The sequence below is a fragment of the Bicyclus anynana genome, chromosome 21 (assembly GCF_947172395.1).
Source record: "Bicyclus anynana chromosome 21, ilBicAnyn1.1, whole genome shotgun sequence".
Taxonomy (NCBI): domain Eukaryota; kingdom Metazoa; phylum Arthropoda; class Insecta; order Lepidoptera; family Nymphalidae; genus Bicyclus; species Bicyclus anynana.
In genome coordinates, this window is record NC_069103.1 from 5989563 (window position 1) to 6004849 (window position 15287).

General features: G+C 35.6%; 1 protein-coding gene across 5 annotated transcripts in view; it reads left to right on the top strand.

Annotated features, from left to right (window-relative positions):
* Positions 1–1068: 1068 nt before the first annotated feature.
* LOC112056907 (phosphofurin acidic cluster sorting protein 1) overlaps positions 1069–15287 on the top strand; it is a 144928-nt gene continuing 130709 nt past the window's right edge. For all 5 annotated transcript variants that reach the window (XM_052888233.1, XM_024097397.2, XM_052888234.1 and 2 more), the window contains exon 1: positions 1069–1451. In XM_052888233.1, the coding sequence (XP_052744193.1) occupies positions 1342–1451 (110 nt within the window). In that variant the 5' untranslated portion in view covers positions 1069–1341. The remainder of the gene's footprint in view (positions 1452–15287) is intronic.

The following is a 15287-nucleotide window of genomic DNA, read 5'->3' on the forward strand; positions in this document are numbered from 1 at the left end:
CTTAATCGGACCAGCTGGGGATCGAACACAGGACCGCTAGTGAATTTATTACACCGGCACCATCACCGCCATCCTCGCTATGGTGACGAGCATCCGTCTCTTAAATCTATAGTGACGAGTGAGCATAGTTTTTGAATGTTATAGATATATGGGAATCGTATACGAAGCAAATTATAAATTGCGCGCCATCAATGATCATGATCAGAATAAAATCTATTATCCGTGCGTCGGATGCGGACCTGACTCTCAGAAGCGGAAGTCACACATTTCGAAATACGAATTTTTAATCTCATAGGTACAAAACTTAGACCATTAATAACCTAATAATAAACTTAGACCGTTATTAATGGTCTAAGGTATAAAACGACCTTAAAACAAATCGAACGTTCGAAATTCGAAGTTTTCGTGTTACGATTTGCACTCTCTTACAAATATATAAAGTTGCGTAGAACGGAAAGTTGTAACGCTATTTTGAAAGATGTCTCAATGTTGCCACACATCACAAAATTAACCACCCGTCCCGTATATTAATTGCATCGGTGGTGTCATGAAGAAAAAACCATTATAGACAATGATGTTAGAAGGAAAAATAAGCAGATATGTTAAACGTAGACCGCAAGTGCCACGTAAAAACTATGCTAGTTAGCAAACCTGAGGTCAGTCGCCGCACTGTCATCGTGCCGTTGACAACGCCGCTGAAATATTTTTTGTGTGTCAGTTGTAAACATTAAATGTGGCTTATGTAACCTATCTATCTCTTTTTTTTTCTAACATCATTGATCATAGATATCAGAAATAATATATAGATAGTAAGATTATAATATAAAAAAGATATTAAATAAAAATATATAACTACGTACCACTCATTAAGTGCTTCCAATAAGTTAGTAATTCAAGTTTCAATTATTTACTTTGCATTAAGTATAATCGGCTGCAATATTTATTTTTCATGTCTCCAAAGTCTTTTAATTTTGAAAGGATTTTCTACAGTTTAAAGTTCAATTTACCCCATTTTCGTAGTAAAATAAAATTGTAGTTTGTAGCAACACTGTAAGAACTACTGTCATTCTTCATTTGTCAAACGTATCGAGCCGCTTTCGTTTCGTACACGGCGGTACGGTATCGTTAGCGTAGTCGACAAGCCGATAGGCGATAATAACAGCGTTTATTGAAATTGTACTGGGTATTATTGTTCGTGTTTAGGTCGCTACTATATACTGTGGTAAAATAAAAATGATTATAGTGGCATGTTTAGTGATTAAATAACAATGTAAGTTGAAACTAACGCCGAGTGCAGTGCTGTGAAAGTTCTACCTTGTTGTGTATTGGTGCTGATTTAAAATGACCGAGAAAAATAAATCGGAGAAGATGACTAATTCATCGAAACCCGTTCCTATGAAACTTTTTGCCGCCTGGGAAGTGGACAGGACACCCTCCAACTGTATTCCAAGGTAGATCAAATTTTTTAGAAAGCTAGTTAGATTCTTAAATCATACGATTAATTTATGAATCGGTTGTACTGCGTTGTTCCCGTGTGCCGAAGGAACGCTTGGTGTATCAAATTATCAATTACTGCATGATTAAGTATGTGCAATCTCTATCAATATATTTTATTATTGCAATAAAATGAAGATAACACTGAGATAAACTTTGGGTAAACTCATTTTCGACTTTATTAGTTACTGATATGTGTTTATTATCGCGAACTTTCGCCGGTATTCATCATATAATACAAATAAATACTGTATCAACAATGTGGACACTTATTGTAACACTAGCTGACGCCGCACGGTTTTACCCGCATGGTTCCCGTTCCTGTAGGAATATGGGGATAATATATATAGCCTATAGCCTTCCTTGATAAATGGGCTATCTAACACTGAAAGAATTTTTTAAATCGGACCAGTAGTTCCTGAGATTAGTGCGTTCAATCAAACAAACAAACAAACTCTTCAGCTTTATTATATTAGTATAGATATTACAATTTAATTTCAAAAGGAAGAACATTTCTTTAAAAATATTTTTAAATTATTACTTTTATAATTCTCAGTAACAATGGTGGGACTTTTGATTATGTATTTCTTATAAGAAATACTGATTGTACATTCCTTTTGATAGAGAAATTATAGTAAAAGATGATAAAGTTTACTCACATAATTAAATTCACTCAAATAATTTTATGAAACACATTTTAAGAAATAAAATATCACATGTCTCAAACAGTGAAGGAAAAACATTGTGAGGAAACCTGCATACCAGAGAATTTTCTCAATTCTCTGCGTGCGTAAAGTCTGCCAATCCGCATTAGGCTAGCGTGGTGGACTAACTATTGGCCTTGGAGGAGACTCAAGCTCAGCAGTGAGCTGAATATGGGTTGATAATTATAAGACAAAATTAAAAGTATTTTGTTTCAAAATATTTAATCAAAATGATTTCACTGTGAGAAAATTCCATACAATAAAGTGAATAGTTTCTAAGTGAATTAAATACCTATTGATAGTAAGTCTTGTAAAGATAAATAGCTTATAGTTGTAGAGACAAATATAGATTTGAAGCTTTGGTAGGAAATCCCATACATCTTTAATTCTCTAAGCATTTGCGACCATAGGAAGAGAATCCATGTGCTACATGGCTACAGGCCAATATGCTAGCAAGCATCAACTACATGAATATGATACTTATGTTAAGAGAAAGACAAATTTTATATTACCGCTTCTTGGTTGACAGAATATGTCTCTTTCATCACACGATAATTTTTATGTAGTTGACACATGCTAGGTGTATTGGAGAACCTTATCTCAAAGATGACAATAATAGTATGTATTATGACGTTCATAATACATACTATTATTGTGAATCTCGGCCAACTTTTAAGAGTGAAATGAACCTGCACCATCCTACATGAAAGAAATCTTTAGAAATAGCTCTTTAATAATAGATGTACCTACTCTTATTGTTAATATACTCATTACCCATAGTAATTAGGAGTATTATATTAAATAAACAACAATTAAAACCAGTAGATTAGTTACCAAACAAAATTAACTAAACATAAGTTAGAAGTAATGTAACTCCTTGAGCTATTAAGAATATTTATTTGTTTATTAATTAGTTTGGTGTATTGTAATGTTTATTTAATGATAGGAAGGCTATCTTTTTAAATAGTAATGACTTTAAATCACATTGTGTTTGACTATTAAGCAGGAATTAACTCTCTAGACAAAATAAAAATAAATCCCATCTACATAAAGGGGTATGGATTTTCATCCTCCTCCTAACAAGTTAGTCCGCTTCCATCTTAGACTTCATCATCACTTACCATCAGGTGAGATTGTAGTCAAGGGCTAACTTGTAAAGAATAAAAAAAAAAAAAAAAAAAAAAAAAAACATAACTCCGCCATATTTTTCAAGGAAAAACTTTTAATTTTGTATAACACATAAGTGGTTGATGCCTACCACCATATCAGACCTAAGTAAATTTAGAAGAAAGACAAATATCTTAGCAATCCATGGATTCACTGTGCGGGTGGTGGGTCCATCGCATGGTAGAGAGAAAAACTTTAAGCAAAGTCCAGGACTTGTGACCACTGGATGTAGGGTTAAGGAATTCCTTGACAATCAATTAACACTCCCCTCCTCCACTCGTGTTGTTTTCCCTGCCTAGCCAATCGCACCGTTTAAAAGTTCAGAAGGAGAATATTGATGACTTCATCGAGAGTGTTATATGTAAATGTATATGTTATAATTAATAACTTCATGACCTTGGGAAACTTTTTAAAATTTTTAATTTTATATAATAATTTGTACAATATGTCACAGAATATAATTCAGTAACAGGATAAATCATTTCATTGTTACATTGTTTTTACAACAGGCATTGTGATTTATGGTGTGAATCAGTCACTTCCTCTGGCTAAAATGTTACAACACAATGACATATTTGCAAGTGGTTTATTTTATTTTGGAGTACCTAACTATCGCATTGAGTTATTGTATTGCAGATACAAACTTTACTTTGTTAGTTTTTTGTAAATATTGAACAATTTTTTTACATGGCTAAATATTTGCCTTTTTTCTCTAACAGTGCAATAATTCATGATGATATATCATAATATGACAGTGCTCACAGCTAATGATCTAATGTAAAACCTCATTCATATCTTTTGTACACTGAGAAGATAGGAATAGTATAAAAATGATTTCAATTTACCTTTTTTTATGTTAAATTGGGATCTTGGGCTACAGTTACAGAATCAAATGGATTTTAGATGAAAATTCTATAAAAGATTAATTATTATTAATTGAGGATAGGTCGTCGTCTTTATCAACCCATATACGGCTCACTGCTGAGCTCAAGTCTCCTCTCAGAATGAGAGGGGTTAGGCCAATAGTCCACCACGCTGGCCCAACGCGGATTGGCAGACTTCACACACGCAGAGAATTAAGAAATTCTCTGGTATGCAGGTTTCCTCACGATGTTTTCCTTCACCGATTGAGACACGTGATATTCAATTTCTTAAAATGCACACAACTGAAAAGTTGGAGGTGCATGCCCCAGACCGGATTCGAACCCACACCCTCCGAAATCGGAGGCAGAGGTCATATCCACTGGGCTATCACCAGGCTACGGCAGGATAGGTAGCTAGCCTCAAAAAACCTGTGGAGCAAAGAAGTAGACTTTCACCACGACTACTATATTTCATTTGTATTACAATCATTTATCTATTTAAATAAGCCCGCGACTTCTTTGGCGTGGAAGCTTTTTAGATCTTTTAGAGGGGTACTTCCGTTATCCATAATTTTTGAACTATGCGATTGCGATTTCGCGATTTTTCAAAACTGACCTCGATAAATGAACTAGCCAATATAAAACAGTTTTTCAACTGGAACCAGTAGGAAGTAAGTGGAAACAAAGAAACTCTTCAACTTTATAATATTCAGTACATGTTTAATAAATTATTGTAGTTTCACAACAAATTATAATTTATATAACATAACAACAACAACATAATATCAACAGGCATTCTCGTATATTACTAAATGGGAATCCTTATGAGATCAAACTCAAGAAATCCCAAAGAAAGTAATCTGTAGGTTGCATTCACGCACCCGGCACCGGCACATATGACTCATCAATACAATACTTACATTACAATACACGGTGGTGCCTACACCGGTTATGCTAATTGTGAGACACCGCAAATACCTCCAGTTATTCGAAGGTGCCATTTGTGGCAATCTTTTTAGTCATGGTAGGAACCTAAAACCTGTAAGAATTTTAATCTATACTGTAAATTATTCGTACTAATATTATAAAGAGCAGTGGCGTGCACTTCATAGATGCAAATGCACTGCCTCCCTAAGGACTCAATACAACCCTATGTTGGACCATAGAATACGTAGTAGGACAAGGAATTTTCCAATTTTTACATAGAGGGCATACCCTAGTTAAGTTAAAAACCTTATGCACGCCACTGATAAAGAGGTAAAGTAGAGAGGGTAATCTCTGGATCTACTAAACCGATTTTGAAAATTCTTTTACCAATAGTAAGCCATGTTATTTGCGAGTGTCATATTCTATTTTATCGCTGCATTCACACGGAAACTACGCGGATGAAACCGCGGGGCGTCGGCTAGTAACTAATATTTCTTACTCTCGTAATAAGGGTGAATCGCAACCGATCGAAAATCTAGGACTGAAGAGTGGATATGAGTACCTACCTACTTCGTCTTGTGAAACGAACGAACCGAAATCAAGGTCTATCGGTTTTCATCTGACAATCACACCGTATTTTGAGATTTAGCAAAACACGCGCTTTGCTGTTCTAACAGTTATACTAGGTACGTACTAAATACCTACATATAACTAGATTTCTTTTTTATTGTATAGGTAGATAATTTATTCATACTGAAGAGTTTGGTGGTACATTTACTAACACAGACCTACTACTAAATATCTTTCTTACGAAACTATCATCACCCGCTGCCTCAGACTAATTAGATAAAGACCTGCCTCACAAGACATTATTTTTCTGTCAAAGTGTATGATCAACGATCTTATGCGTTTATAAACACTGTCTCTATAGAATCGATGTTTCATAGTTTACAACCGTGTCCGTCGGTTAAAAACCTCCGTAAAAATACCTTTTTGTGTATTTAAATGTGTAAAAAACAAACAAAAACTGCTAGTTTAGTATAAGATATGTATGAAATCTAAGCTCGTTTTCCTTAGAAAATGGCAGAAAATTTTGATCGTGAATTTGGGTGCGATACTAGTCCTTATGTATTTAGTCTGAGCCCGCTGCGAATTAGTCCATATTTATCATAAATATTCAAAAGTTTGAACGATTTCGACAGTAATCGCACAATCCACCGTTTATCAGGCCAAAGCCAAATGTCAATAGAATAGCACAATATTTTCCTAAATGGAGAAATACTTAAATGATAATGGATTCACTAGAATATGGAGGAGGTTATTTTGAGCAACGTATAAGCTACCTACTTTTCATCCCGTAAAATTCCAAGGTTCCCGGGGGATTTGTGAAAAACTGAATTTCACGCGAACGAAGTTTTGGACCTTCGCTCGTAGGTACCTGTATAATATGTACAGTGGGACGGTGGGAACGGGAAGCGACTTAGTTTTATACTACTACTAGCTGACGCCGCGCGGTTTCACCCGCCTGGTTCTCGTTCCCGTAGGAATACGGGGATAATATATAGCCTTCCTTGATAAATGAGCTATCTAACACTGAAAGAATTTTTCAAATCGGACCAGTAGTTCCTGAGATAGTCGTGTTCAGTCAAACAAACAAACAAACAAACTCTTTAGCTTTATATATTAGTATAGAAGTATAGACTAGTAGGTACGTTTATACGAGACTAGCAGATGCCGCGCGGTTCCTGTTCCCGTAGGATTTAAAATTGATTCCTGATCAAGTTTTTAAAGATCAAGACAAAAGACTCTGGTTTCTAAAGTCTCAAGTCAGTTTAATGCAAACAGTATTTCTAGCAGCGGCGAAGAGTTCATGCAAGCCGATTCCCGCCACTTTAAAAATCCATACATATTCATTGTTGTATAAATGTATATACATAATGTTTCAGAAACCAGAGTTAGTATCACACTATATGAATTTTCTTTTTCTTTGATGGCTTACCCTCATCTAAATTCCATCCTTCGCCACTGAACAGAGTCGTTATTGGCCAAATTTATTGACTCCAGAATATTTAATAGCACGCCTTAAAATGTTCATTAGACCAACGGACAATAAATAATTCACGATGCGCCCGCGCCAAGAGAGACCTCAAGGTCGGCTTTGTTTGGTTGTATAACACGACTTGACTGGTTCTTGACTCACGGCGTTTATGATCATGTGCTTTATCGGCGTGCTTATTTCCTATTATCTTTGTATCTCGTGCTATACAGGGTGCTCGGGAGTATTTCCCACAACTCTGTGGTTATATTATTTACCGGAAATTGATTAAAAATGTTCAAGGGACATGTGTTCTAAAATTAATATTTTCGGGGTATATAATATTTCTTTTGTGAATAGATCGCAAAATGTGTCCCTTACACGCATCCTTATAATTATGAAGTAGCCAAGTTTTTAAAATGCAAGGATAGGTAAAGGCGTGTATTACATGGATAGTCGGAATTATTTTAATTACTATGTATGAAAACATAAAAAGCTTTTATTTTTTAGTTAAAAAAATATTAATTAGGGCTCCTATACTCGTAAGTAGAGTCGTCAACACCTGGAGTTATGAGAAATACTCCCGAGCAGCCTGTATAGTTGTATGGTTTATTTATCTTTCTAGTATACTGCTGGTTTGCTCGCTAACTCGTAGAATAAGGTTAGCCGAGCATTCGACATTATTATGTTTAACATTGCAACTTCAAATTGTCTAAAAAAGTGGTCTAATAAGCAATATTTCGAACTTCTATGGACCGGGAAGTGGGTCAAATTAAGATTCCAAGATTTTTCTTACCTACATAGTTAAAGTGATTGAAGAGGCCGCCATATTGGATTTGTAATGACATTTCTTAGCTAGTCATGTACTGTCATCAGAATTCAGAGCGTATGCAAAATTTCATCCTAATCGAAAACCGGGAAGTGGGTCAAATTAAGATTCCAAAATTTTCTCACATACATAGTTACACGTGAAGCGTGTAAAAATGAGCTTCTTATTTTAATTTCAGTTATAATTATGTGGAGGCGTATGAAGTTTTTAAAAAAAGATTGTAAATTAGTAAGTTGTGCGAGAAGCTCTAAAAATATGTTCCTATTTAAAACAATAAATAAATAAAACACGGTTCGTTTTCCTAAAATACTGTCCAATAATCTTCATAGACCTGAATATACTTTATTTCTTGTAAAAAAAGTTGGCAACCCTAAACTAAGGGTCTCCATATCGTCTCTACTGATGAGGGTGGCCTGGTCCTATGGTGGCCGTTAAAAAAGGCTGATAATTATGAAGAACTACGAGTAACAATCTTGATTAACTTACTATCAAGAGTAGCTTCGAAGTTGAATCAAACAGTCATTAAAAATTCTTATTCAGGTATAGGTTTAAATGCAACGCAATGCGTGACTTTAGTATAAACAAAATATAGTTCAATATTTAATTTGTAGCATATTTATTGTGTTATATGTATATTGCATGTAAGCAGTATTAAATAGTCGGATTATGCGTTCTGCATCGCACAACGAGGTCATGGTTGACTGTTGAGTTTTATGTCTAAAATATTGCTCGATGTGCAAGGTCGAATGTGTTTTGATGGCAGTGCATTGCCACGTTAGCGATTAATAACGTACTACGTGTACGTACTACGTGTACGTACTCAACATGTACTCAAGCGTATCATTAAAATATATAGACGTACTCATAATGTTCCTTGGATCTAGGAACAAAATATTTATTTTTGAGCATACTGCTCAAAGTTCAAGATACAGATTGGCATTTGTTGTGATACCACAGACAGAGCCGTGATTGCCCAGGTATGACCTCTGCCTCCGATTCCGTAGGGTGTAGGATCGAATCCGGTCTGGGGCATGACACCTCCAACTTTTAAGAAAGTAAATATCACGTGTCTCAAACGGTGAAGCAAAAACAACTGCGTGTGTGAAGTCAGCCAATCCGCATTGGGCCAGCGTGGTGAACTATTGGCCAAACCCCTCTCATTCTGAGAGGAGACTCGAGCTCAGCAGTGAGCCGATGGGTTTATAATGATGACATGCGTAGAAGTCCTTATAAATAAAGTTAAAAAAAAATTGGTAGACGAGTACGAGGTATATTTAATATTAGCTGACGCCGCGCCGTTTTACCCGCGTGGTTCCCGTTCCCGTAGGAAAACGGGGATGATATACATACCCGTTTTCCTATATATAGCCTATAGTCTTCCTCGATTAATGGGCTATCTAACACTGAAAGAATTTTTCAAATCGGATCAGTAGTTCCCGAGATTAGCGCGTTCAATCAATCAAACAAACAAACTCTTCCGCTTTATATATTAGTATAGATATAGAAGTATAGATTCATGGCGAGTCGGACAAAATTCTGAACGTAGCGAACCATTGTAGTGGAGAAAACGTTCCTTCTAATAAGCCATCCTCCAGATTTCAATGCGTCCGATACCTACCTACAAATACCTATTTTGTTATTCCGTCAAGGTTATTAACTTAAGTCGCGGGCGTCCGCTAGTTGTTATATAATTAAAATCTAACACAAGTAATGTAGATTCTAGATAGAAATAAAAGCTTCCTGTAACTAGCGTGCTGTAGGTACAAGTGTATAGACACAGTATAAATCAGATAGGGCTCCAGACATTAAACGTCATACGGTCATACTTCATTGCTATCGTAATAAATTTGCATGCCACAGTAATTTATAGCAGATTGTGGTACGGCCTAATATAAAACTTTGTCAACTAACATCCAATGTACTTTCAATGACGCTAATTTAATATTTTACAATTGAAAAACAATGTAATAATTATAATAAACAATCAATTTAAATAGGTAAAGAAATATGCAAAGACTGTGTTGTTGCTAATGCATTTTTGTCCAGACAACCATTAGTTACAAATATGCCTAATTAAATTTGTTGGAACAATTCAAATGAATATTTTAAAAATCATTACATTTTACAAAAGATGTTGCATATCATTGAGGACAACATTTTTTTTGAAATGTTTTACCATGACTAAATGTGCTTATTATGGGTTTTATCTACATATTAAATATATTTATATTTCAATAAAGCTTGAAATCCAAGACACGTGCTAACCAGTTAAAAAACCACTCTACATTTAACGATCAAGTGCAAAATGTTTACAATTTTTACTCGCTCCATATTTTTTTTTTATTCTTTACAAGTTACCCCTTGGCTACAATCTCACCTGATGGTAAGTGATGATGCAGTCTAAGATGAAAGCGGGCTAATTTGTTAGGAGAAGGATGAAATCCACACCCCTTTTGGTTTCTACACGGCATCCACCGGAACGCTAAATCGCTTGGCGGTTTGCCGGTAGGGTGGTAACTAACCGCGGCCGAAGCCTCCCACCAGCCAAAAAATTTAGATTAAGAGTAGAGTAATAATAAATAGTAGAGGAAGGCCAAAGAAGAAATGGTTGGATTGCGTGAAAGAGGACATGTGTGTAAAAGGAGTGGATGATGAGTTGACGAGTAATAGAGACGAATGGAAAAGATTGACATATTTTTCCGACCCCACTTAAGTGGGATAAGGGTAAGGAGATGATGATGTGTAGAGTAATAATAGTTGATGGATCCTATGTACCTATACATACGTGCATTTAAGCCTGTGGATCCATTAACATGGCACATTATAATTGTCCACCACTGTACGATAACGGCTACTATCAGCTATTAACGTTGAGGCATGAACACGCTGTAATGATAAGGTATGCAGTCTTTTTTTGTTTAAATATAGAGTAATTTGTAAATAAGGACAAAGTGCATTGAATATACTAAATCGTTGACTCATAGCTTCAACAATATGACCCACACATACAAACAGAGCGAGTTAGATCGTAAAAAAGTATTAAGTGATAATACAAGATACGAGTACCTTGACGTAGGCTCTTGTAGGACCAAATATAGTACTGTTATTAGTATCGTTAGCAATAATAAACATCATATTCTACAAAGAACATTCCGTAGCACAGAGATGTTGTGCGTGCAATGAGTGTGCACTGTTCATAGCGGGCCTTTATTTGGCAAATGCTTGCTTTGTCAGTAAACTTGCACTATACACTGTAAACGTCATGGGTCCTTTGAATCCAATCGAACATTTTAGACAATATCTAGGAAGCCATGCCAAGACTAAATCTAGGGGACCACGCCGAAAATCGAGAAGGTCATGCCCATTGCCCAACGCCCATTATATATGATTTACCAGGTTTTGTTAATTCTTCAATTTCTTTTATTACGGTCGTAGAAAAAGTATTGTATGCCACTCATGCTGTTTATTGTGTTCGGCTTCGCGTCATTCCACAAAAATCACTGTGGCATAGATAACTAGTATGGTCTTGTAGGACTAAATAATGGAAGTTATTATAGTAACGTGAGCACTAAACATCATATTCCACAAATCCACAATGAACATTCCATAGCACAGAGATGGGCAAAACATCCGGATGTTGTGCGTGCAATGAGTATGCACTGTTCATAGCGGGCCATTGTTTGGTAAATGCTTGCACTATCAGCGAACTTGCACAATAAACTGTTTGCGAACGCCATGGGCAATTTTCATGAAGAGCCTGTGAATAATTGCCGGTGACGTATTTGTATAGCACTTTATTTAAACGAGCAATCCTTGTGTAAGTATTTGCATTTGCTCGTATATTGTTTCGTGTTCAGATTATTAAACAGTAGTAGTATTCTTAGTGCTATGATTTCCTAATTTGGATCAAATCTATACTAATATTATAAAGCTGAAGAGTTTGTTTGGTTTATTGAACGCGCTAATCTCAGGAACTGCTGATCCGATTTGAAAAATTCTTTCACTGTTAGATAGCCCATTTATCGAGGAAGGCTATAGGCTATATATTATTCCAGTATTCTTACGGGAACGGGAACCATGTGGGTGAAACCGCGCGGAGTCAGCTAGTTTCCTATAAAGGAATAAGGTGTAATGCTTTAGAAATTTTATATACCATAGGTCTCTTTTTCGAGAAAGTAAAAATAAATATCATATGTTTTGGTGTTTTCTATACCTTAAAAGGAAAATAAAACCCTTAAGTAAAAGGGTATTATAGTTTTGCTGCCCGTAGTCTGGTTTTCAGGTTCGGCAAAATGTTAATGTATAATAAACAGTTACATTGATCGGTAAAAAGTGCGTCATATACGATGGAATATTATATAGTATGGAATATTCTAGAGCAAAGTAAAAAGTGTTTAATGACAATATAATCTATAGAATACTCAGGTCGTTGAACTGCGAACAAAAAGTGGTTCGATCCGTCTCTTCGTTTATTGCTAACGCATTGAGATAAGAGGCCGCGAAACGGATAATTTCACTGATCTACTTTATACATAACATCAAATTGCGTCGATCTTAATACAATAGACAAAAGGTTTACACTCGCGCGATTGTGGCAGTTGAAAATACTGGGTTCACTGTTCACTGCAGGCAACAACCGATCGGCCTCAATTACGGTAGTGGTTATAATTAACGCTTCTTACGTATTCTAAACTAGTTTTTTCACCTTGGGGTCGATGCGATTATGATACCGTCGCATTACGTGAGATTTCTCGATAGTAAACGTCGTAAAATACACCGGCGACCGAGGCGGCCTGCTAAGCTTCTGGATGAAATAAATCCAGAAGGCAGAAGGATCCACGCACAGCGGCCAATGCATGGCCAAGTGCAGAAACGGCCCGGAAGGAAGAGAAAGAGGAAAAACGTAAATCACGAATACTTTTAGAAGTCATCTTGATGGTTGCAAACTGAGACAAGATATTGAAGTGTAACCAATTAATGTTAAAGTACTAAATATGTATTATTGATGTGAAAGTTGTTGTCATGAATCTATATCTATATTCTATATTAATAAATAAAGCTGAAGAGTTGGTTTGTTTGATGGATTGAACGCGCTAATCTCAGTAACTACTGGTCCGATTTGAAAAATTCTTTTAGTGTTTGATAGCCCATTTATCGAGGAAGGCTATATATATATCCCTCGGGAACGAGAACCACGCTGGTGAAACCACGCGGCATCAGCTAGTGTTTGAATATTTGCGACTCAATCGCATTTAAAAGAGTCATTGAAAGTATATAATAATCAAGACGATTTTTAAGTTTTAAGTACGCATAAAAATTGTATGACTCAATAAAAACTAGAATGGTATGAAACAGAAATCTCTTCGAGTGTTATCTCTTCTCAAACAAACAGGAAAATTTCAAAACCTTATAATTTAACTAAGTATCTTGGACTCTACAGATAACAATGCCCTATATATATGAAAAAATAATATAATTTTCTTTCTTTCTTTCAAAATAATTTTGAATTTCAATATACCAACCACATCATCGCACAAAACCTTGACACAACAATAAAAACAAAGTCCTTTTAAATGATGTTTCTATGAACAATGATACAGAAGCGTGGGTTCTTCCCGCGAACGATACATAAATGCCATTGCCGGAGCATGAGTCAAGTACCAAACGTGTCAGCCTCACGTTCATCTCGCGGAAATCGACTCTGAATCAGCGCGACTTCCTCGCCTATTAAGTAGGGCAACCATATGCTACCTACTACGTGTATGTACTCGTAAGGTATACCCATCTGTTCCGATTCCCGCTTAATGTTTGTCTTATTGAATTATTCGTTTTGATTTATTACTAGCGGATACCGGCTATTCCGTTCGCGTCAGTCAGTAAAATCAGTTTTTAACAAATCTCGCGGTAACGATGGGATTTTCCGTGATAAAAAGTAGACTCCAACGTCCAATTTGTCTCTGTAATTCGTTCAGCGGCATATGTACATGAAAAGGCAAAAAACAGACAGACCTATTTTCGTGTTTATAATATTAGTCTGGTAGCGATAAACCAATTCCTGTATAAGTAATAGTAGTAGATTATTATGCTGTTGCATAATAGGAGTATTCAGAACTCTAGTGTACTTAATAAAACGAACGAAGTAAGTTTTATAATGGAGTCATGGATAGTTTTAAAATCAACTTATGTACAGTTTAATACTCTTACTTTATTTAATCTCATCTCTCTCTTTCCTGGGTAAAGTTTTCATAAATACCGAACTTAAATCAGTATTAGCTAAAATTATAAAAAAGTGGAATACATAAAACGAGTCGCATTAACTCGCTACGAGTAGTTAAAAGTGTCTAAGAACCTCGTTTGCTTGTATTTAAATATGTGAAAAATGCATATTGCCTACAAGTATTTAATAAGACACGAAGTGTAAACTGAAACAACAAGTTTAAAGGAATGCAACAACAGTCATTGATTACAGCATCCAGAACGAGTTATTTGTGAGAAACTACAGAAAGTCTATGCCCAGCTTTTGACGTCCTTCTGATTTAGAATATTGAACAGATGTAGAACTATAAAGCAGAGACTTTACCAGAAATTGAGAATTGTTATCAAACATAAGCATTAACATTGAACCATCAGTACACACCAGTTCCAGGTTTTTACTACTCACAGTTTTATACAGCAATGTGATGTGCATAATGGAATGCACAGCGACCCTGATGCTGTGAAAATCAATTGCGTATTTTAAGAGCGTATGACACGATAACTCGACGACGCTCTGTTTTTAATAGATTCGGAAATAACTCGTATTCTCGCGACTGAAATTACAGTTTCTGCAAAGTATTTTGATGACAAAGTAAGCAAAAAATGTTCGAACAAAAAACAACGTTGTCATCAAAACTTTTTGTTGGTTAAAAACTTGCCATTGAATACAATCGCTCCCGAGATGGTTTTTGTCAATATGGTTAACATGTAAATAACTATATAAGTTATTTTTTACTAGCAAAAATCTGGGACTTCGCCGCGACTTCTAAATATCCTATCAACACCATGCATTGTTTTGTTATGTAATCGGATTAGGCAGTGTACTCAAAAAAAATCTCAGCCGGCTTAACTTTTTCCGATAGTCGCAACAATTATCGTCATATTTCAATTTCAACTAATTTACACAAAACCTTCCTCATGAATTACTGTACTATTGGTGAATACTGCATAAAAATCCGTTCAGTAGTTTCAAGTTTATCATAAACAGATGCGGCGGAGAGTTTTATATGATG